This window comes from Ornithorhynchus anatinus, chromosome 18 (assembly GCF_004115215.2).
Source record: "Ornithorhynchus anatinus isolate Pmale09 chromosome 18, mOrnAna1.pri.v4, whole genome shotgun sequence".
In the NCBI taxonomy this organism is placed as follows: Eukaryota; Metazoa; Chordata; class Mammalia; order Monotremata; family Ornithorhynchidae; genus Ornithorhynchus; species Ornithorhynchus anatinus.
The window spans coordinates 32,821,782-32,845,473 of record NC_041745.1 but is presented as its reverse complement, the minus strand read 5'-3'; the positions used below and the strand labels follow the sequence as shown (position 1 = coordinate 32,845,473).

The 23,692-nt window shown below is 53.7% G+C and overlaps 1 protein-coding gene across 1 annotated transcript in view; it reads left to right on the top strand.

Moving 5' to 3' along the window:
* Positions 1-6,237: 6,237 nt before the first annotated feature.
* PCDH7 (protocadherin 7) overlaps positions 6,238-23,692 on the top strand; it is a gene marked incomplete at its 5' end in the record, with an annotated part of 396,951 nt that continues 379,496 nt past the window's right edge. Inside the window, 2 exons of the mRNA XM_029083190.1 lie at positions 6,238-6,847; positions 6,980-9,582. Of these exons, the coding sequence (XP_028939023.1) occupies positions 6,238-6,847; positions 6,980-9,582 (3,213 nt within the window). The remainder of the gene's footprint in view (positions 6,848-6,979; positions 9,583-23,692) is intronic.

Here is a 23,692-nt window from a genome sequence, read left to right as displayed (position 1 = left end):
CAAACAAAGTGACCGCGGAGTTTAAACAGTGGGAATTGGTTCTCCCGCCTGGCCGGGACCCAATTAAATCATCACTGATGTAAGCAGTCTCTACCTGCTTAAAAGGAAATCCGTGGTTTCCTTATTTAAACTACCGACTCTTAATGTTCATCAGAAAGGCTGTTATCTCGATGAATAATTTAGCCCCTTCAGTCTACCACCCATCACCAGGCTACAAGCGCCAGCATGGCTCAGTGACAAGAGCCCGGGCTTGGGAGTCAGAGGTCGTGGGTTGCAATCCCGGCTCTGCCGCTTGTCAGCTGTGTGACTTTGGGCAACGCATTTCACTTCCCTGGGCCTCAGTTACCTCTTCTGAAAAATGGGGATTAAGACTGTGAGCCCCAAGTGAGGACAACCTGATTACCTTGTCTCTACCACAGCGCTTAGAACGGTGCTTGGCACATAGTAAGCGGTTAACAAATACCATCATTTTAGAGAAGCAGCGTGATTCAGTGGAAAGAGCCCGGGCTTGGGAGTCAGAGGTCATGGGTTCGAATCCCAGCTCTGCTGCTTGTCAGCTGTGTGACTGTGGGAAAGTCACTTCACTTCTCTGTGCCTGTTACGTCCTCTGTAAAACGGGGACTAAGACTGTGAGCCTCAAGTGGGACAACCTGATTACCCTGTATACCCCGGTGCTTAGAACAGTGCTCTAATCATAGTAAGCGCTTAACAAATACCAACCCTATTATTATTGCAAGCACGGTTTCCAGGCAATAAAAGGCCCCTTCCAACACTTGCAGATGTCAGGACCAGAGCTACATTTTCTTTTCTTTTTTTCTCTCACGGAGAAGTAACTCCCTGTATGGGTATTTTTGTTTTGAGAAGTAAAAGCAGGGGACCGCAAAGATCCCCTTCGCTGGAACACGTAGAGAAAGGAGGGCAGGTGGGGGAGTGGGGGCGCAGAGTGTCGTCCAAGGTAGAGGAACGAGCGGCAGGAGAAGTGGATGGCCTAACAGCAATGGCAACAACAAGAAGAAGAGAAAAAAGGCTGCAAATCCGCAGGCCCCTATTTGAGCCGAAGAAAGGTCAACGGAGTGGGAGTGGTTGCGGTGCTCTTCCCCGAGTTGGTCCCTTGGTGGAGCTCTTGAGTCAGTTTCCATCTCACTCTCTCTCTTCAACCGCTTCCTATTTCTTCCCAGAACTGGCTATCATGTTTACTGTATTTAACCTTTTCCTTGTATTATTGTGAATACAACGTCTATTATAAGTGAAAGCCCACCTGGGATCATGTCTTCAGCACCTCCTCTTTTGTATTCCGGACCATGAACTTTCTTTCTCTCTCTCCGTCTCTCTCTCCGTCTCTCTCCCTCTCCATCCCTCTCTCTTTTGGGGGGCCTCCACGGTCACAGTTCTTTTCTGGGGGCTTAGAGGATGTCGGTTGCTGTTTTCCAGCTCCATCCCTGAAATGTCTTAACGGCAAAGCAGCCGGGGGTTAAGCGGAGAGGCGGGGGAGGGGGAGAGTGCGGAAAATCGAGGGCGGCCGAGGAAAGGAGAGGGCCAAACACGTGCTGCCAGAGCCCCGATGAGGATGGGACTTTTCCTCCTGGCTCCATCACCTCCCCCCCCAGACGTCATCCTTGTCCGCAGGAATTTTTTCCCGGCCTGGGGGGGAGAATCGGAGGGTCCTGGGTTAGGGAAGCCCCCTCCACACACACACACCCTGTTTGGCTCCCATGTCCCTGGGAGGTGGTCCAGGACCGGCCCGCAGAAAGCGCTCCGCACAGTCCATAATCATTATGATTTTTATCGGTTTTGGGGAGGGGAGGGGGCGCTCCTCGGGATGGCTGGACTTCCCGGGGGTCGGAGATCCCCGGGGTCACTTAGGAGCTGGGGCAATGACTGGGCTGTGTCCCCCCGGCCCGAACGCCCGGGTCCCCAGAATTGGTGTTGGGGGGGGTCCCCCCCCCCCCCCCCCCCCCGCCCGGGCTTCCCCTCCAAGTGCATGTGGTCCCTGGGAACCCGCAGGCTGAGCCTCCGGGGGTGGGATGATACAGGGGGTGGGATGATGGGGGGATGGGGTCGAGGGAAGACCGGAGGAGACCCTCCCCCCCAATATGCACACACACACACACACACACACAGAGAGGAGGGCCACACGAGGGTCCCTGCCCCCTCCCCTTGGAGAAGTTTGCAGCAGGGAAGCGTCGGGAAGCGTTGTGCCCCCTCCCCCCTCCAGTCTCGGGGAGAGGATGGGGGGGAGGGGTTCGGAGCTCGGATCCCCTCCCCCTCCCCTGGAGGAGCTCTGGAGACCCCCCTCCACTCCCCCACCCCCCCAGCCCGGGATTGCGGCGGTGCAGTGAGGCTGCGCGGTGCGGTCCGGTCCAACCCGGTGCTGCTGGTTGGGATGCGGAGCCGGGGATGCCCGGGCCGGGGACCGTGGGGAAGTCCGGGCGGGCATCGGGTCCCCCCTCCCGCTCCCCGGTGCCCGAGACAAGTGGGGAGTCTCCACTCACACCGCGTACACACACGTACGCACACAACAACACACACCACAGAGGAACGCACCCACGCACCCACGCACCCCCATCCAGACACAATCACGCATGGACACCGAACCTTCTCCTGCCCTATAAAGATGCACACTTACCTACACAAGTACACACACACACATCAGAGGAGCGCAGGCATGCACGCACACACATCCATCCAGAGGACGCCCCCTCTCCTTCCCCAGACACAAGCACTCACGGACACCGAACCTTCTCCCGCCCTATAGAGATGCACACTTACCTACACAAGTACACACACACACACACACACACACACACAAGTACACACATAATCTGGTTTCTGGACTTTCTTCCTCCCGGAAGGGAGCAGGACTGTGACGCTGTCCACCTCCTAGGGTGCTTTTCGTGTCTCCCCAGGCCGGGCACGGATCTTCCCGTGGTTTGCACTGCAGAGCCTCCGGGGACCCCCCTCCCTCCCTTCCTCATCCCATCCCCTCATCCCATCCCCCGGGCAACGTGCCCCACCACCCCTGGGCAGCCTGGTTAGGGGCACACACGGGGGACCCCCGGACTGGACCCTGCACTGGCCGACGGCAACCCCGGGTTACCCGGGAGAGGACAGATCAGGCCGGGCGGGCCCCGTGGTCCAGACCAAGTTGAGTGTGTTTTTTGTTGTGTTACTGATGCTTTTTTGGTGTTTTATTTTCCTGCCATCCTAGCCATTCAAGTTTATTCCCCTTTCATCCAGGTAGGTGACGCTACGTTGTACCAATCCCCGTAAGGCTGCAGTTTCCTGCTGGAGAACTCCATCGCTGGCTTCCCACATGGTTTCACCCCCAGCACACACCACGTCCGGGCACACGGGAGGACACACGGGTGGGCACACGGCCGGGCACACGGGGGAATTTACCCCCTCCGTCCTCCATCCCGGGGAGGTACGGGGGGACTCAGGGCGGGAATGATGGGGATGAGGATGGGGCTGGGGGGGGGGGGGGGGGACGGTCAGCAGGTCCCGCCCGGCCCTGGCCTCTGTGGTCCGCAACGGGTCGCAGAGGGCCGACGCTACCGCAGCAGCACCTATCCCGCCCGCAGCACCACCGGTGCCCGCGGTGGGGGCTCTTCCCTTTCCCGGTCCCATTTATCCAGGACCGGTCGGCTCTTCCCTTTCCCGATCCCATTTATCCAGGACCGGCCGGCTCTTCCCCCTGCCGATTCCATTTATCCAGGACCGGCCGGCTCGTCCCTCTCCGGATCCCATTAATCCAGGACCGGCCGGCTCTTCCCCCTCCCGATCCCATTTATCCAGGACCGGTTCTTCCCTCTTCCGATCCCCTTTATCCAGGACCGGCCGGCTCTTCCCTCTCCCGGTCCGACCTGTCCCTGACCGCCTCCCTGTCGCCGAGCTTGTAGCGCAACGGTCACCGCGTCAAGGAGCCGAGGGCCGCAGGGGGGGAGGGTCTGGCCGGCCCAAGTGGGGGGGGGGGGGAGGGGGTGTCCGACCGGAGGAGGGGGGGAGGGGGTGTCCGGCCGGCCGGAGGAGGGTGAAGTAGGGGGTGTCCTGCATCACTTTGGACCAACTTGGGGGATGGGGGGGGGACGGTAGAGGGTCTCCGGCTGCGTCTCGTCCGCAGGCCGCTGCGCCCACCCTGGCCAGAGCGTTGAGTCAATTGCGGGATTTCACCTACCGGAGCGGTGCAATTCACAGGAAGCGATTGAGATTGCTGGGCATCCCCCTCCCCCGCCCCACCCCCCCACCCCAAAGACACACACACACACACACACACAAACACACACACACTCCTCTTGGCAAACAGGACCCGGGGCATTTCCTACAGCTCCCTGGATGCCCCCTCTGTGCCCACCCCCCAACACACACACACACACACACATACAACCTTTCCCCTGGCTTTGGGGGCTGGTGGTTCGGTAAATGGGGGGATGCCAGGTGGGAACTGGGGAGGATCCCGGGCCTTCCTCCCCACACACACCCCCACCCCCACACACACACCCCCACACACACACCCCGCAGCCCGGTCGCTCACCTTTGAACCGAAGGGACCAAGTTGAGCTCCGGTTACCTGCAGCGGGGCGGGGGGGGGGGGGGGAGGGAGGGAGCGAGGAGGAGGGGCTGAGGAGGAGGAGAGACAGAGACAGAGAGACAGAGAGAGGGGAGGGAGAAAGGGAGAGGGAGAAAAAGAGAGAGAGGAATAGAGAGAGAGGGAGAGGGAGCGCGCGCGCGAGAGAGGGACTGCAATCTCATTTATGAATCGCTCGCAGTGCTGCAGACCCACACTGCTCTAACCCACATGCAGCTCAGATGCAGGTAAGGCAACGGCAACTGCGGATGCCCCAAATCCCAAACTTGGAAGAGACCGCGCCGGCCGCCCTTCCTTCCTTCTTTCCTTCCTTCCTTCCTTCCTTCCTTCCTTCCTCAGCAGCCTCTGCCCAAGAGCCCAGCGACCGCGGCTGTCTGCAGTTTCGGGTGGTCGCTTGGTGACTGATGACCTTGCGCAGAGTTGAGGGGAAGAGGGAAAAGAAGGGAGCGAGAGCTCCAACCTCGCCCGAGCGAGGACCGAATCTTTAACCCGGCTGCCCAAGATGGATTTTGCTGCCGTCCCTCCGGCCGAAGGGGCTGGGCGGCGGACCGGACTGTGAGACCGAAGCGAGGGTGGGCAGGGGGTCGAAAGGGGTCGAAAGCCCCGAACGCTAACTGATGCGGTGGGGGGGGGGGGGGTGTGATTTTTTTTTTCCCACGCTTGATTTCTTTTCTTTTTTGGAGGGGGTACGGGTGGTGGTGATTTAATTATTTTTGGGGGGGGGGCTCTGCTCATCGCCCAGAGGATTTGGAGTTGAGCGTGGCTTTTTTTTGGGGGGGGGGGGTGGGATTGCAGAACGTTAGAGCTGTAGTGAATGAAGCGATTGACATTTTTTGTTGCCTGTGGACCAGGGGGAGCCGGCGGACGCTTCCTGTAGTAAAGAACGCTTGGACGTGAGAGTGAATCGCCCTGAAGTGGAGTAGAGGAGGAGGAGGAGAAGAAGAGGAGGAGGAGAAGGGGAGGAGGAGGGGGCGGTCTAGGGGGCGGAGGAAGGGGAGCGGTGCCACATCGCCCCGGGGGTGCCCCCCGCTGCGTCTCTAGCTGCCAAAGCGATTCCGATTGACTGAGAGGGCGAAGGACAGAGAGAAAGAGACAGAGAGAGAGAGAGGAGCGGGGAAAGACGGCTCCCTCCCCGAGCGCTCGGGATGAGACTCTGAACGAAGAAAGAGGACGAAGAGGAAAACAAAAAAGAAACCAATAAAAAGAAAAAAAAAAAATAAAGGCAATCAAAAGCAGCAGAAGAGGCGAGAAGAAAGGGAAGAGGGGAGCCGAAGTTAGGCTCCTCCGAGGCGGAGCGCCTCCGCCAAGGGCGCGGGGGATCCGACGGGGCGGTGGGGAGGAGGAGCCGCGCCAAGACGGAGCGGTAACTTGGGGAAGGAGGCCGGAAAGGAGGATCGCTGGCCGGCCGCTCCAGCCTGTCTCCCCGCGGGCCGCCTTTTTTCTTCCTTTTTCCTTGTTTGTTTCTTTTCGTTTGGGGCGCTCCTTGCTCGTCCGGTGTCCGAGGGGCAGGGGGAGAGCGAGCGAGAGACACAGGGAGAGGGAGAGGGAAGGGGAGCGGCGTGGGAAGGAGCGTCCGGAGCCGTCGGGGCCGGGAGACGATGGGGAGGACGGGGTCGGGGTCGGGGTGGGGGTCGGGGTGGGGGTGGGGGCTGGGTCGGTGGCCGGGACCGTGTCCGGGACTGTGGCTGTGGCTGTGGCTGTGCCCGTGGCCCAGCCCGTGGCCGGCGGGGGCCAAGCAGCTGCTCCGCTACCGGCTGTCGGAGGAGGGGCCCCCGGACCAGCGCATCGGCAACGTGGCGGCCGACCTGGGCATCGTGACGGGGTCCGGGGAGGTGACCTTCAGCCTGGAGTCGGGCGGCGAGTACCTGAAGATCGACAACCTGACGGGCGAGCTGAGCACGGGCGAGCGGCGGCTGGACCGGGAGAAGCTGCCCCAGTGCCAGATGATCTTCGACGAGAACGAGTGCTTCCTGGACTTCGAGGTGAGCGTCATCGGGCCGTCGCAGAGCTGGGTGGACCTGTTCGAGGGCCGGGTGGTGGTGCTGGACATCAACGACAACACGCCCACCTTCCCGTCGCCGGTCCTGACGCTGACGGTGGAGGAGAACCGGCCGGTGGGCACGCTGTACCTGCTGCCCACCGCGACGGACCGCGACTTTGGGCGCAACGGCATCGAGCGCTACGAGCTGCTGCAGGAGCCGGGCGGGGGCGGCCGTCGGGGGGGTTCGTCGTCGGGGTCGTCGTCGGGGTCGTCGTCGGGGTCGTCGTCCTGGTCGTCGTCCTGGTCGTCGTCGCGGTCGTCCTCGCCCTCGTTGTCCTCGTCGTCGTCCTCGCTGTCGTCCTCGTCGTCGTCCTCGCTGTCCTCGTCGTCCTCCTCGCTGTCCTCGTCGCCGCCGCCGCCGCCGTCGGGGGGCCCGGACGAGGCCCAGGCCCCCGCCGGGCCCGGGCCGGCGCGCCCGTCCGACGGCGACCCCGCCGGGGCGGGCGAGGCGGGCGTCTTCGAGCTGCAGGTGGCCGACACCCCCGACGGCGACAAGCAGCCGCAGCTGATCGTCAAGGGCCCGCTGGACCGCGAGCGGCGCGACGCCTACGAGCTGACCCTGCGGGTGCGGGACGGCGGCCGTCCGGCCCGCTCGTCGCAGGCCCTGCTGCGGGTGCTGATCACCGACGTGAACGACAACAGCCCCCGCTTCGAGCGCGCCGTGTACGAGGCCGAGCTGGCGGAGAACAGCAGCCCCGGGACGCCCATCCTGCAGCTGCGGGCCTCCGACCTGGACGCGGGCGTGAACGGGCAGATCGAGTACGTGTTCGGGGCGGCCACCGAGGCGGTGCGGCGGCTGCTGCGGCTGGACGAGGCGACGGGCTGGCTGAGCGTCCTGCACCGCATCGACCGCGAGGAGGTGAGCCAGCTGCGCTTCGGGGTGACGGCCCGCGACCGCGGCCAGCCGGCCCGCAGCGACCGGGCCACCGTGCTGCTGGCCGTGCGCGACGAGAACGACAACGTGCCGGCCATCGACATCCGCAAGATCGGCCGCATCCCCCTGCGCGACGGCGTGGCCCTGGTGGGCGAGGACGTGCTGGTGGACACGCCGGTGGCCCTGGTGCAGGTGTCGGACCGCGACCAGGGCGAGAACGGCGCGGTGACCTGCACCGTGGTGGGCGACGTGCCCTTCCAGCTGAAGCCGGCCGGCGAGTCGGAGGGCGAGCAGAACCGCCGCAAGTTCTTCCTGCACACCTCGGCGCCGCTGGACTTCGAGGCGGCCCGCGAGCACCGCGTGGTCATCGTGGCCGTCGACTCGGGCAGCCCCAGCCTGTCGAGCAACAACTCGCTGCTGGTGCGGGTGGCCGACGCCAACGACAACCCGCCCGTCTTCGCCCGGCCGCTGGCCGAGGTGTCGGTGGCGGAGAACAACGCCCCGGGCCAGCGGGTGGCCACGGTGGCCGCCACCGACGCCGACAGCGGCCGCAACGCCGAGCTGGCCTACTCGCTGGAGCCGGCCGGCGGGCCCTTCGCCGTGGACCCGGACACGGGGGCCATCGTGGCCCGCCAGCCGCTGGACCGGGAGCGCACGGCCCGCTACCAGCTGCGGGTCACGGCCCGCGACAAGGGCAGCCCGCCGCTGCAGGGCACGGCCACCGTGCTGGTGCGGGTGGCCGACCGCAACGACAACGACCCGCGCTTCCTGCAGGACGTCTTCACCTTCTACGTCAAGGAGAACCTGCCCCCGGGCAGCCCGGTGGGCATGGTCACCGTGCTGGACGCCGACCAGGGCCCCAACGCCGAGCTGCGCCTGGCCGTCGAGGGCGCGGCGGCGGCGGCCGCCTTCTCGGTGGACAACGCCACCGGCACCATCTACTCCACGGCCGCCTTCGACCGGGAGCGCCAGGCGGCCTACGCCTTCGCCGTCCGCGCCGTCGACGGGGGCGACCCGCCGCGCTCGGCCACGGCCACCGTGTCGCTGCTGGTCATGGACGAGAACGACAACGCGCCGGCCGTCAGCGCCCCGGACAACGGCTCGGTGGCCCTGCTGCCCCCGGCCAGCCAGGCCCGCACCGTGGTGGCCACCGTCAGGGCGGCCGACGGCGACGCCGGGGCCAACGCCCAGCTGCGCTTCGGCCTGGTGGGCGGCAACCCCTTCGGCCTCTTCGCCGTCGACGCCGACAGCGGGGCCGTGTCGCTGGTGGCCCCGCTGGCCCCGCGACACCGCGGCCTCCACCGCCTGGTGGTCCGCGTCGACGACGGCGGCCGCCCGCCGCGCTCCACCACCGCCCTGGTGCACGTCTTCGTCAACGAGAGCCTGGCCAACGCCTCGGCCGTCGAGGCGCAGGTGGCCCGCAGCCTGCGCACCCCGCTGGCCCAGGACGTGGCCGGCGACCCGGCCTACGAGCCCGGCGGCCGGCGGCTGGGGGTGGCCGTCGGGGCGGCGGCGGGGGCGGCCGCCGTGCTGCTGCTGCTGCTGGCCGCCGTGCTGGCCCGCTGCTGCTGCCGCCGCCGCCGCCGCCGCGGCCCGCGGGGCTACGAGCCCGGCAAGAAGGACCGCGACGACTTCTTCGCCCCGACGCCGGCGCAGGACAAGCCCCGCAAGGCCGGCAAGAAGGAGCGGAGGGCCGGCGCCCAGGCCCAGGCCCAGCCCGCCGCCCCCAGGCCCCTCTACAGCAGCATCGTCACGGTGGAGGCGGCCAAGCCCGGCGGCCGGTCCTTCCTGGACGGCGGCCCCGACGCCCGGACGCCCGACGGGCCCGACCCGCTGGGCCCCGCCCGCTACCGAGCCGTCAACGGCGGCCCGGCCAGCCCCGACCTGGCCCGCCACTACCGCTCCGGCTCCCCGCTGCCCACCGTGCGCCTGCACCCGCACTCCCCGCCCGCCGCCGACAAGCACCAGGCCGTCCAGGACCTGCCGCCCGCCAACACCTTCGTCGGCGCCGGCGACGACGTCTCCCTCGGCTCCGACCGCTGCTCCGACTACGGCTGCCAGGCCGGCAAGTACGGGAAACAGGTGAGCGACACCGGGGGGCGCGGGGGGACCCGCGGGGGGGGGGGGGGGCGGGAGGCGGAGGGGGCCGGGGACCCTTCGGGGGAGGGGAGGGGGGCGGACGGGACGGACGGTGACGGGGCACGGGACCCGTCGCGGGCCCCGCGCACCAACGGACTTCTAGACCTCTTCTCTCTCTCTCTCTCTCTCTGGCTGGGGCTGGCTCTCTGTGGCCGTCGGTGGCTCTGTCTGTCGCTCGCTGTCTGTCTGTCTGTCTGTCTGTCTGGGGCTCTCTGTAGCTCTCTCTCTCTCTGGCTCGCTGTGTGTGGCTCTCTGTCACTCTGGGTGCGGTCCGTCTGGGGCTGTCTGGGGCTCTCTGTGACTCTGTGTGCGGCCTTCTGTGGCTCTATGGCTCTGTGTGTGGCCCTCTGGGGCTCTGTGTGTCTGTCTAGGCCTCTCTGTAGCTCTGACTGTGGCTCTGTCTGTGTGTGGCCCTCTGTGGCTGTCTGTGGCTCTCTGTCTCGCCCTCTGTGGCTGTCTGTGGCTCTCTGTCTGGCCCTCTGTGGCTCTGCGTGTCTGTCTGGGGCTGTCTGGGGCTCTGTCTATGGCTCTGTCTGTGTGTGGACCTCTGGGGCTCTGTCTCTGTGTGTGGCCCTCTGTGGCTCTGCGTGTCTGCCTGGGGCTGTCTGGGGCTCTGTCTATGGCTCTGTCTGTGTGTGGACCTCTGGGGCTCTGTCTCTGTGTGTGGCCCTCTGTGGCTCTGCGTGTCTGTCTGGGGCTCTGTCTATGGCTCTGTCTGTGTGTGGACCTCTGGGGCTCTATCTGTCTCTGTGTGGCCCTCTGTGGCTCTGCGTGTCTGTCTGGGGCTGTCTGGGGCTCTGTCTATGGCTCTGTGTGTGGACCTCTGTGGCTCTGTCTCTGTGTGTGGCCCTCTGTGGCTCTGCGTGTCTGTCTGGGGCTGTCTGGGGCTCTGTCTATGGCTCTGTGTGTGGACCTCTGTGGCTCTGTCTCTGTGTGGCTCTCTGTGACTCTGGGCGGCTCTCTATGGCTCTGCCGGGCTGTCGGGGGCTCTCTGGGACTCTCTGCGGCTCTCTGCGGCTGTCCGTGGCTCAGTGTGGCACTCTGTAGCTCTGTGGGTCTGTCTGTGTGTGGCTCTCTGGCTCTGGCTCTCGCTCCGTGAGGCTCTATGCGGGCGGGGAGGCGAGGGGGCCTTTGCGTGGGTGTGGATCTGAGTGGGGATGTGGGCGCGGCTGGCTGGGTCTGCCCCCTCGCCGGTTGACAACTCCCCCCTCCTCTTCATCAGACGGGGATGCCACACAGGAACATGGGCCTAATTAAAAACACCCTTCGCCAAGACTAGGACCTAGACGCAGCGCGCATCGTCCCGGGTTGAAAGTTACCAGCCAGATTCAGAGAGTCATTCGAGGGATGCCGAGGACCGCCAGGGTGTTTGCACTTGATAGGACAAATGGCAGTTTCCTTTCATATCTTGCTTTGTTTTAGCCTCTTCCCCTCCCTCCCCCCCTCACCCCCCCCCCCCCCCCATACGCACACACGAAGGGACGAAGGTAGATACGTTCCTTGCCATCGTTGAGTTTGCGAGATTGTTTTCTCCGGGCCACCACGTGGGTGAGATGAGTGCCGCTGGCTAGATAGGTGAAAAGAAAATACCAGTCCGGTCTCTGCACATTGGGCACCTTTGAAGTTTTAACCACATTAGCCATCAGGCCAGATTTGGCGGAGAAACAGATGCTACTCCATTGCAGAGGCAGTCCCGAGTGTGAAGCCCCCCCAAATTCCTCCCCCTTGGACACCCCCGCCCCCCCCCCCCAAAAAAATGCTTTCTTGGCTCTGTTATTAGTATGCAGATGCGGGACAAGACTCCTTTTTGCAAACACTAGACTTGTAAGATCTGCAACTGGCATTGGCATTCTGCGTGTGCAGTCTTAAAACTTTAAAAGTGCAGCCAAATGGCCTGAGCCCATTTCGTATTTCAGCTGAGCCACGCGCAAACACACACCCACGCACAAACACACATACGCACGCACCCAAGTTTTGTGATTGATGCACTGTTTGAGAGCACATTTTATGCCTTCCTGAGAGTAGCCCTGCTTTATAACCTTGTGGACAGATTTGTTTCGGGGGGGACTGCAGAAAGGTTGCAATATATATGTCCGGAGGTAAACATTCTCTTTAGCTCTGGAAGGGTTGCCTGTGTGATAGGTAGTATTCAGAAAGTTTACAGCCTGTTAGCCACCAAAGTTTCTTAAACAAGCAGAAGGATTGGGGAGAAAAGGGGAAACCCCCTCCCCTCCCCCCCCCCCCCCACCAAACTTGAGGGATGATGGAGATGATGATACTTGTTAAGCGCTTACTCTGTGCCAAGCACTGTTCTAAGCGCCGACCGTGACGACGCTTACAGCGGCCCAGGTTAATAAAATCCCAAATATCCCCTGCTATCAGAACCCACGCCCCACAGAGAGATGTAAAGTTGTTAAGTCATATACTTTTTTTTCCTCTCAAAAGGTGGTGTGTGCATGTGAAGTGTGGAAGCCGAGACCTCTGTAGGCTAAAGAAACAAGTTCTTGGGCAATTAGGGACTTGGGTGGGGATACCGTTAGAAAAAGGTTATCGATTCTATCTTACTCGCTAAATGATTGAAACGATCTCACTAGGAGATACTGGGGACAGATAAGCACTCGACGATGTATCCTTGGCGATGAGCACAGAATCATCACAGGATCATGCTGATCCGACCCTCAAAAGAAGTCTGGGGAGGGGCGGGGGAGGGACCCCTTTCCAATTAAATGGTCACAAACGGGCGAAAAAAAGAGGCTTGGGATTCACTCCTTAGCCAATTTTGACACTGGAACTTGATTTTCTGAAGCCCCGAGTGTAATACGGGATGAGTTTCTACCCACCGTTCTCATCGGTTTCTTGGCAAATCTCTTGAGAAAGTTGACAATGCACGCTCTTCTGCATCACCGTTGTTAGGGGGCCAGTTCAGATACATCGTAATGCTGGTTAGAATCCCGGAAGGGTTCGGAAGAGCCCTCCTCGTAACCCCTATGTAAATTAAGGGCAGCAGGTATTTAGCTAGAAAGCCGTAAAAAGATCACCAGCAAACAGCCTGGAAAGGACAGTGCCGGTGCCCAGTGCTAGCTAATATCGTGGAGCCATCACTAGACGCGTCATTTGGGTAGTCTGGACCCACAGGCCAATTGCCTGCTAAAGTGTGCCATTTTTAGGCTTAGGGGTGGACTTGTCAGTTGCCAAATTTAAGTACCTTTCAGGCCACCTCTTTAGTGTCGCTTAAACATCATCTGGTTTATCAAAGGGGGCAGGGGGGTACTGAATAATCCGGCATGCTTCAACAGGTTTGGCATCTTGTTTACACAGCAGGCGATGCACTTATAAATGAACTGAACCAGGTGCTACTCTCTTAACTAGATGTAATAAATAATGATGGTATTTGTTAAGCGCTTAGGTCACTGTTCTAAGCGCTGGGGTGGAGGCAAGGTCATCAGGTTGTCCCCCGTGGGACTCACCATCTTAATCCCCATTTTCCAGATGGGGTAACTGAGGCACAGAGAAGGAAAGTGACTTGTCCAAAGTCACACATCTGACGAGTGGTGGGTGGAGCCGGGATTAGAACCCACGACTTCTGACTCCCAAACCCCTGCTTTTGCCACTAAACCACGCTGCTTCTCACCACAGACATCCGTACACCAATCCTCCCTCTCCCGCCCACCCATATTTAAAAAACAACAACAACAACAACAACAACAACAAAAAAACAAAAACCACAGAACACCAATACGCCTAAAGCTAAATGAATGTATCCATGCAGGTTGCCAAACGTGTCCCGTGGAATCTTGCATGTCTTTAAATAGTAGTGAAGTAGAACATTTTTTAAAGAAAGGTAAATAGATCACTAAGACAGTACCTACCATAAAACACCCACGAATTAAGAGATTAATTACCTCGAATGGATCTAGCAGTATTTATTCATCTATCTTCTTGCCCAGACTGTTCTTGGAGAGAAGACAGGGGGCTAGTCACAAGATTGCATTTGGTGGGGGCATCTGTTGTATTATGCAAACTTTTTTTTGTTGTTCCCGAACCTGAATCTGTACTGTACTTAGATGGTTTTCTATTTTTAGATACTTTGATTCCGTTTTTACAGAATTACTGAGATGTATTTTCTTTTATTAAACCTGCAAAAATAAAAGAGTAAATGATTTTCATTTTTTTTTTCGGGTGTTCATTTTAGAGTTTAAGCTACCTACTTTGTCATTTTAAAGGTGGGATAAAAGAGCTCTATAGACTTATGACTGACATCTGACCTTCCCTTTCTCTTGGGGCTTTGATGAACTGCATTGAAGGTCTTCCCTTAATTAAATTTAAGTTGCACTCAAACATCATTTATGATGTTTCAGTTAATAGTTTCAGTGAAGAATGGCTGCTCCCTCTTAGTTTATTCTGGGGTTCTGGATCATTTGCTATCTCAGCTAATAGTTTGTGCAGTATTCCACTTTCTTCCTCCTTGCCCCCCCAACCGCAGACACCCCCCCCCCCCACACAGATTATGCATGGAGAAAATCGGTCCACATGGGCAATCCTTTTCAGCAGCATATTAGGGCTCATCACACTGACAGGCTAAGAGAAGGAGTTGCATGCGGTACTTCTTCAAAGGAGCTGCTTGAATAGCAGGTTTGACCTCGACCTCGGTTCAGATCTTCACAGCCTTGGATTTCTAGGTAAACAAACAAGTAACGAATCCAAAGGAAACTTGCTTTAGCCTAAGATACCCAGATCATCAAGGTGACTGTCGGCTTCTTCTTGCCTGAATTAGGCAGTTTCCCCTCCACTCCGGCCCCAGACTTCCACCTGCCTAAATGTGGAATGCAGAGGCCTGGATTTTCAGGGTGTCTTGGTTTCAGTGTGTGCCCAGATTTTCATCATCAAGCAGATCTTTCTGTATTTGCTTTCCAACCACAGGATAGGTCACAATCCACATGATTGGTAGGAAATTCTCCGCTCTAGGGGCAGTGTACGGCCTTCTGCGAGTTCCTCTTTCCATTCCACAATCTGATTCCACTTAGGCAGCCTCTGTGGTGTAGCAGTTTAGGAACTATTCTGTGTCGAGATGATCTGCCAAGTTATCTTCTCTAAGAAAACATCGCATGAGGGTCCAAATCGCATAGTGATTAATTTGAAAAATTAATTGGTCATTGATCCTGAAATGACGACTCAGAAGGGAGTCCGCCCTGGCCCCGCCAACACACACACACACACCATTTTGACGTTAACAACCATTTTGCCTGGAGTCCGTAACAAAGGCCCTTTAAATGATCAAATTATACACAGTACACTCAGTCCTGAATAATCAGCACCAAGTATGGTCAGAGCACAGACCGATTTCTTGGATTGGGGAAGCAGTTTGAATGCTGTAAATCTGAGCTCCAAGTACTTTCAGTTGCATGCCAATTGCGAGAGAGAAAATGTGTGTGTGTGTGCCATATCTGATAAATTGCACAGAGCCTACCATAAATTAGCCGTTTCCACACTGTATGTGGCTTTTACAGAGTTACGTATAGCATAGATCCATCTAAACTTATGTATTCTTGGTTATAAAGCAATATATCTATATTGATGTTTTCATTTTCAAAAAGACGTTGTTAAAAGTCGGTGCGGAGTCACCGGTGCGAGTTTGACACGCAAGGATAGATCCTTGCTGCATACAGGGCCTGTCTCTGTTTTCGAGCTGGACACTTGACCTCCTTATCTTTGTTCGAGGAGGCAAACTCTCTCCATATTGCTGTCGTGGGTTTTGCCTTTGTTACTGCACCCCAAGAAAATAGTTGGCCAGGGGTGATCCTCTGGTGACCAGTTTGGAGTTTGGTGAGGTGAGCAATGCTTAGGGTATGTTTTACAGACCCTCCTCCATTTAGGGATGACAGTGTCTGTCACTGCGAAAGACGTATGGAGATACTCTTGACCTGTGGCCCTAAATTCTATCCTTAACCCCAAACGGCCATCTCACGCGTATTTCCCGCTGATGACAGGGCCTCAGGTGAGAGCGTGTGGATGGGTCTGTGTAAACCATCACCGCTACTTCAAAAGGAAACAGCTGAAGTGCTTATCCTACTTGACCAGAGGATTCCACCACCCTTTTACCCTTAAACTGAAGTCCTATCCAAGCAGATGGCTCAAGTTATTGGCTCTCTTGCTGATGAGGCTGGCCTCCGGGGTGTCTGAGCATCTCTGTTTAGAGATGTGCTGCTCATTTAGCTGTGGAGCTCTATAGAGATAGAGCACTTTGTAACTGAACACGCTTATAAGAAATGTAATGTTGCTCCATGATTTTTTTATGCCATAGATCAGAAAATCTCTCCTATCGCAAATCATGGTGATGAGAATTTCTCGCTTTGTCCTAAATGATGTTAAACAGCTCTTGTTAAAGAAACTAACTTGGAACAGGAACTTTGACACAGAAGACAAGTCCCGATTGGATTATGTTTTTCAGGGTGGTGCATTTAGGAATCGATTGTCTTTGGGATTTGGGCATTTGTGTGGCGGTGGGAGTATGCCACTTAGAATACCTTGGCATTCATATGAAATCCCGTTAATGGTGGAGTAGAGGTTAATCCAAAAAGTGAGTTAGATTCACCCATGATGACTCCAGACAAAGGAGAAGAGCAAGCAAAAATCTCAACTCTTCCTACAGCTGTATAGGAATCATTCTTGAGAATCAATTTTGATAGTAATACTAATGTTAACACCACCAACAACGATATCGATCACTGTGATACTCGTTGAGCACTTACTGTTTGCCAAACACTGTACTAAGTACTAGGGCATACGCAATATAAGCAGGTTGGACAGAGCGCCTTTGTCACATAGCACTCACAGTCTAAGGGAGAAGGAGAACAGCAACTTCCATTTTGCAGATGAGTATACAGATGCAGAGAAGTTCACTTACTTGCCCAAGGTGTTACAGCAGGCAAGTGGCAGAACCGCTTTTAGAGTAGGAAGAAGAGGAGGAGGAGAGGAGAAGTAATCACAGTATTTATTGAGCACATTTGTGTAGAGTGCTGGGCTAAACACTGGGGAAGAATCAGTGGTTAGGAATTAGAAACAGATGCCGGCCCCAAAGAGGTTCCACTTGTCTAAGAATATTAGGCGGGAAGAGGGACTAGAGACAAACATAGGAGGAGAGATGAAATAAAACACAAACAATGCAAAAGGCAAAGGACACACACACACACATGTAGAATATTGAGGCTAGAGGAGCAGATTTTCAGACTTTCAGAGTCCAGATTCACAACTGTTGGCCAAAGTGACTGTTCCAGCAGTAGTCACCACAGACTTTCCAAAGACTTTCTAGCCTGTAAGCCCATTGTGGGCAGGGATCGCCTCTCTTTATTGCTGAACTGTACTTTCTTTATTGCTGAACTGTACTTACAGTGCTCTGCACACAATAAGTGCTCAATAAATACGATTGAATGAATGAATGAATGAATTTGGGGAAGTCTCTATGGCTGTTTCTGTTCTTCCTGCTGGGGCGGTGCCAGGCTGATTAGGATGGGAGCTCCAGGGTGACCCGAGGAGTGGCTGGCAAGGAGTTCCAGGGACTGTCCCATGAAAATGGAGGGTGAAAATGTCATCTCGAGCCCCTTGAAGCCAAGGTCTCTGTCTAATCCCCACCTGTGTACCATTTCCCAGCTGCTGATAGGATGGTCTACACACAACAAGCACTGAATAAATACTATTACTACTATCACTAGGTTCTGTCCTTAAGACATTTCTCGAACCTAACACTTTCTATTTAATGTTCTATTCAAATCACAATCTGTAGGACTTTGGAGCAGGGGAAGTGATGTCTTCAAAGATAAGGCCGTTGGTTAAATTGACAGGTTTGGGGGTTCTGTGTTAAAATCCCAACATCCCTGTGGTCTCATGGGTGAAAAGGCAGTTTAGAAAATTTAGGCAGCAGGTGAATTACCACCTGGACAATTACATCATACTAGGAAACATCCTGGGAAAAAAGAAAAGAACTGTGTCCATGTTGGCATTGAGAAAATGTGATGTGTGCCTTGGGATAGCGACAGTCCGAATGCTTTTCATTTGAGACTTTGATTGCCATTTGCCTTGCTGTACCTCTGCTCATTCAACCTTCCAGCTCCTGGACCTCAGTGGATTTTGTCCTCCGGGAGAAGAGTCAAACTTCTCTCCAGCTAAGGCTTTGGACGGTCCACATCACTGGCATTTTATTTTCCATCCACTTGGTGATCTAAGCTTGACTGTTTCACCACTTGGCAATTAAAGAATCGAGCCAATCAAAACCTGAATTTCGATAATGGGGAACCTGGGATCGTCTTCTACATCAATTGTAACAATGCCGATAATTGGAACTCCAAATTCTATACCTAAAACGTCAAGTTTTACTTCTTTCTTTGGTTCAGTTTGACACTTTATAGCTCTTTAGGGTGCATTTGAAGTAAATGGTTATCTTGTGTATTTAAGAAAGCAGCTGATTATTTAGCTGGGTGTTTTATATTTCTGCTTTTAGTACTTGTTAAAAACAATAAAGTGAATTCCCATTTATCACTGAGTTCCATATAATGTGTTGCCGAGTAACTTAAATGGCAAGTTCTTTTTATCTCTTTTTAATGTCTCCTATCATAACAGAAAAGATCATCTTTTCTGGATGCTTTAGTCTCTTTCCCCAAGCAGGAAACTCCTTTGTACTAGCGTGCAAAATGCTTTATTTATCATTAGCGTTGTACTCGAAGCTGCTTTCCCAAAAAGAATTAAGCTGAAGCCATTAAAACTAATCTTAATTATCACTTCCGGTGAATTAATGTTCTAAAAGCAAAATAAAGCCTTATTTTCCTGAGTTTAGTGATGTTTTAGGGAACTCAGAGGCTGTAAACAAATAAGAAACACTAGTAAAGCTTCCAAGTGGCATCTGTTTGACAAGTTCACTTTTTTTTTAATCTGAGGACGTTTATTATTTACAAACACATGATTTGCAAATAGAAAAAAAAAAAACAACAAAACTTTAACTCCTTAACTTTAGCAAGACAGTCCACATGGGGCTCACCAGGAGGTAGGGTAAAGAAGTAAGCGCCATGTTCATTTCCTAAATCGACCTCTATTGTTCTTCCCTCCGATCGCACCTAGATTCATCCACTACATTCATCCATCACGGTGTCCGGCAGACTGCCGTCTCCATTAATGGCACCTCATTATGAAGCTTTCTGCACACATCCATTTGGGTCAAGCATGTTTTTTGAAGATCATTTTTCTTAGGAAAGAATTCCATCTGGGTCACATTCCACCCGGCCAACCTAGTGCTGACGAGATTGCATCACGCAAGCCAATCCTAGGACTCTGGGAGATGGGTTCCACGAGCCCCCCACTTACGGAGCCACCTCAGGATGCTGACATCAGTGCAACCTCCTGATGGACAGCATGGAAGCCCCCAGTACTGTCTGCCATTCTGATTGACATCCCAGGGATCTGAATACTCTTTATTAAGTGCCTTCCTTAACTTTGAGGTATAGGCAAGATAATCACATTGGACACAGTTCCTACCTCACATGGGGCTCACAGCCTAAAGGGGAGGGAGAAGAATGGATCTCTCATCACCATTTACAGATGAGTAAACTCAGACACAGAAAATCAAATGATCAGTGGTACTTACTGGGTGCCGAACGGTGCGCTAAGGGTTTGGGAAAGTACAATGCGGTAGAATTAGTGGACAGGAGCAACCCCACAAGGAGAATTAAGTGAGAGATAGACATTAAAATATATTAGGCAGAGGGGAATTGGAGAGGATAAAGAGATGTACATAGATAAGTGTTGAGAGACTGGAGTGAATAACAAGTGTTTAAGGGATACAGATCCAAGTGCATAGGTGATGCAGAGGGGGAGCGAGTAGGGGAAGTGAGGGTTGAATCAGGAAAGGCCCCTTGGGGGAGATGTGATTTGAATAAGATTTGAAGACGGCTAGAGCAGCGGTCTGTCGGATACAAGGAGGGAGAGAGTGGTGTTTGTTAATAACTAGGAGGGAGAGAGTTCCAGACCGGAGGAAGGACATGGGCAAATGGTCTCAAGGGGTGAAGTGAAGCTAATTGACTTTCCTAAGGTCATACAGCAGCCAAGTGGTAGAACCAAATCTATAACCAGGCCTCTTGGCTCCAATGCTTGTGCTCTTTCCAATAGACTGCACTGTTCCCTTAAGGGCCAAAGTTCAGGCAGAGGTGGCGGGGGGGGGGGGGCGGCGCTGCAGACCAATAACACCTCTTGGCAACAGCTATCAGTCAGGCAGATATCTGGTCTACCCAGGGGGTACGGACCACGCTACAATATTGGACCAAACTTTTGTTGGCACAGACCCAACCTCTCATTTTCCAACCATGCGGTGCTGAATCAACCAAAAAGGCAAATCTCCCTTTTGTTAGCTGACTGAAGTGTCAGGACTTGTTAACAAAATGAAGACCCAGATGGACTCCACAACCTTCTTTTCGATCTGGCAACCTGTGACTCAGGATGGACCTCTCTCTGCTGAAATCTGAGATAGGAGGAGGAAACCTGCCAATCATGACTTGCTTTATTTGTGGTGTTTGTTATTGTTATTAATAATGATAATTATAATGATGGTATTTGTTAAGCCCTTGCTATGTGTCAAGCACTTTTCTAAGCGCTGGGGTAGTTACAAGCTAATCAGGTTGGACACAGTCCCTGCCCCACCTAGGGCTCACAGTCTTCAACCCATTTTACAGATGAGGTAGCTGAGGCCCAGAGAAGTGAAGCAACTTGCCCAAAGTAACACAGCAGACAAGCGGCAGAGCCGGGATTAAACTCGGGTCCTCTGACTCCCAGGCCCGTGTTCTAGCCATTAGACCATACTTGGAGAATCAGTGTGCCTATTGGGAAAAACGCACAGACATGGGAATCAGGAGACCTGGTTCTAATTCCGGCTCTGCTACCTGCCTGCTGTATGACCTTGGGCAAGTTGCTTAACCTCTCTATGCCTCAGTTTCCTCGGCTGCCAAATGGGGGTTAAATGCCCGTCCACCCTCTAGACTGTGAACCTCATGTGGGATGGAGACTATCCAATTGTACTGTATCCACTCCAGTGTTTGGCACCAAGTAAGCACTCAATAAATATCATTCGTTCTGTTTGGTTTTATTTTTAAGCATTTTTGTTGTTATTTTTAACTTGAGCCTAGAAATAAAATGAATTCATTCTACTAGAGAGCTAGGAAGTCATATTCTTCAGCCTGGGAATATCCTCCTATCATAATAAAAATAATAATGATAATAATGAAGGGATTTGTTATGTGCTTACTATGTGCAAAGCACTGTTCTAAGCGCTGGGATAGTACAAGTTAAACAGGGTGTCTCACGTAGGGCTCACAGACTTCATCCCCATTTTACAGACGAGGGAACTGAGGCCTAGAGAAGTTAAGTGACTTGCCCAAAGTCACACAGCTAAGTGGCAGAAGTAGAATTAGAACCCACAACCTCTGACTCCCAAGCCCAGGGTCTTTCCACTGAGCCACACTGCTTCATCTAGGCTAGCTTGGAAAGGGGTCTAGGGCCACACCAGCGTAGATCCATATTTGAAATCGTGTTCAGTTTTTCAAAAGCTGACAAAATAACGCCACAGAAATGTAGAATTGGAAATGTGTATTCATGTTTTTGAGTTACAGATTGCCCCATCACCTTAGCAAATGCATTTTTCTGACTCTCAACTTGATACGTAAGCCTATTCCATACTCTTCAGGATTCTGCGGACAGGTATCTGGAAAATTTTGGTGCCTTCACTAGGACCCATGTGAGAAAGTCTTCGAAGGTGATTTGTTTGGTAAAATTGACGCTCATCATTCATTGATCTTCTATCACGGCCTTGATCTTTTGTGACTCACAGAATATAATAGCACAGATTCTTGATTTTTTCCCACAGTGTGAAAGGACAGAAACATTTGGTTTTTACATTATGTTTTTGCAGTGGTAGCCTTCTGGTACAGCTCAAATTCCTCACCAAACTACTTTTCCCCTCATAGCATCATCTAGAACAACTGTAATCCCACCAAAAAAAGTCTGTGTCTCCTGCACGTGGATGCTGCTGGAAGACCATTCCCTTGAAAAACTCTGTCAAAATTACAATAGTTCTGGCCCAGACCCAATTCGCCTGACACATTATTGGACAATCACATTAAATTGTACTCTCCCAAGTGCTTAGTACAGTGCACTACACACAGTAATGTTTGTCTCCCTAATGTCTGTCTCCCCCTCTAGACTGTCAGCTCGTTGTGGGCAGGGAATGTGCCTGTTTATTGTTATATTGTACTCTCCCAAGCACTTAATCAATGCGATTGAATGAATGAATGAATGCATGAAATAATAAGCATGAATTAATGAATAAATGCGATTGACTGACATTTGTACTGATGATTAACTGTGAGATCCTAAATCCCCTGTTTCTTCACTGGGCTTTAATATACCAATCAATCAATTGTATTTATTGAGCTCTTTACAGTGGACAGAGCATTATACTAGGTCCTTGGGAGAGTACAGTACAACAGAATTGGTAGACACATTCTCTACCCACAAGGAACTCACATTAATAATAATAATAATAATGGTGGTATTTGTTGTTTTGCAGCAATGGTTTGTTGTATGTGCAGAGCACTGTTCTAAGCGCTGGGGGAGACACAGGGGAATCAGGTTGTCCCACATGGGGCTCACACTCTTAATCCCCATTTTACAGATGAGGTCACTGAGGCCCAGAGAAGTTAAGTGACTTGCCCACAGTCACACAGCTGACAAGTGGCAGATCTGGGATTCGAACTCATGACCTCTGACTCCAAAGCCCATGCTTTTTCCACTGAGCCACGCTGACAGTTTTAATCCCCATTTTACAGATGAGGTAAATAAGGCACAGAGAAGCTAAGTGCCTTACCCAAAATCACACAGCTGACAAGCGGCAGAGCTGGGATTAAAACCCGCTTGTTGGTATTTGTTAAGCGCTTACTATGTGCCGAGCACTGTTCTAAGCGCTGGGTAACCCATGACCTCTGACTCCCACGCCTGGACTCTTTCCACTGAGTCATGCTGCTTCTCATTCTAGATGGGGATGCCGTCATTGAATTTCAGTTTCCTCTGTTTCCCAAAATCTATGGCTGTTGTAGAGGACTGTATTTGCACTCTATAATGTAAGGTAAGGAAGCAGTAACATTTAGATGCTTTTGTTATTCTCTCAACATTTAACTTTCTCTCCCTGCTTCAAGCTTAACCTTTAAAAAACTGTTTATTGGACATTCTTATTATAATTGCAATTACCATTCAGTAAGTAAATATTTGAAGCTCAAAGCAAGCAGGAGTGAGTGCGAACATTTACTCATTAAAGCCCTCACCTGTGATAGGCTTTCATTTCACTAGGTAATAGTAGTAAACCTTTTTTAAAAATAGTCTTAGCTCCTGTTTTGGTAAGATTAATTGAAATTCTGAATGTATTGGCTCAGGGAAAAAAATTCTTGGGTCAAGCACTTTAGTAAAATATTTTGTTTACAAACCCTTAATAATAATAATTTTGGTATTTGTTAAGTGCTTACTATGTGCAGAGCACTGTTCTAAGCGCTGGGGTAGTTACAGGGTAATCAAGTTATCCCACATGAGGCGCACAGTCTTCATCCCCATTTTACAGATGAGGTAACTGAAGCCCAGAGAGGTTAAGTGACTTGCCCACAGTCACACAACTGGCAAGCAGCAGAGTCGGAATTCAAACCTATGACCTCTGACTCTCAATCCCGTGCTCTTTCCACAGAGCCACGCTGCTTTCACTTCTAATATATAGTGGCTTCCTACTCTATTAAACTCTCCCAATCCCTTAGTACAGTGGTCTGCACAAAAATAAGTACTCAAATATCACGATTGAAACAAATCTAAACAAATACCCTTCATTAGCTTGATTCCCGGATCTAAAAATAGTCTTACAACTGCTTGGTTTGTGCAAGACTTGAGAACGGCATGAATTTGTGATTTCACTAGTTCTCCAATTAATGTTCTCTCGTCACAGAGATGGACCCGAGAGATTTAGAAAGAAGTGATATATTTA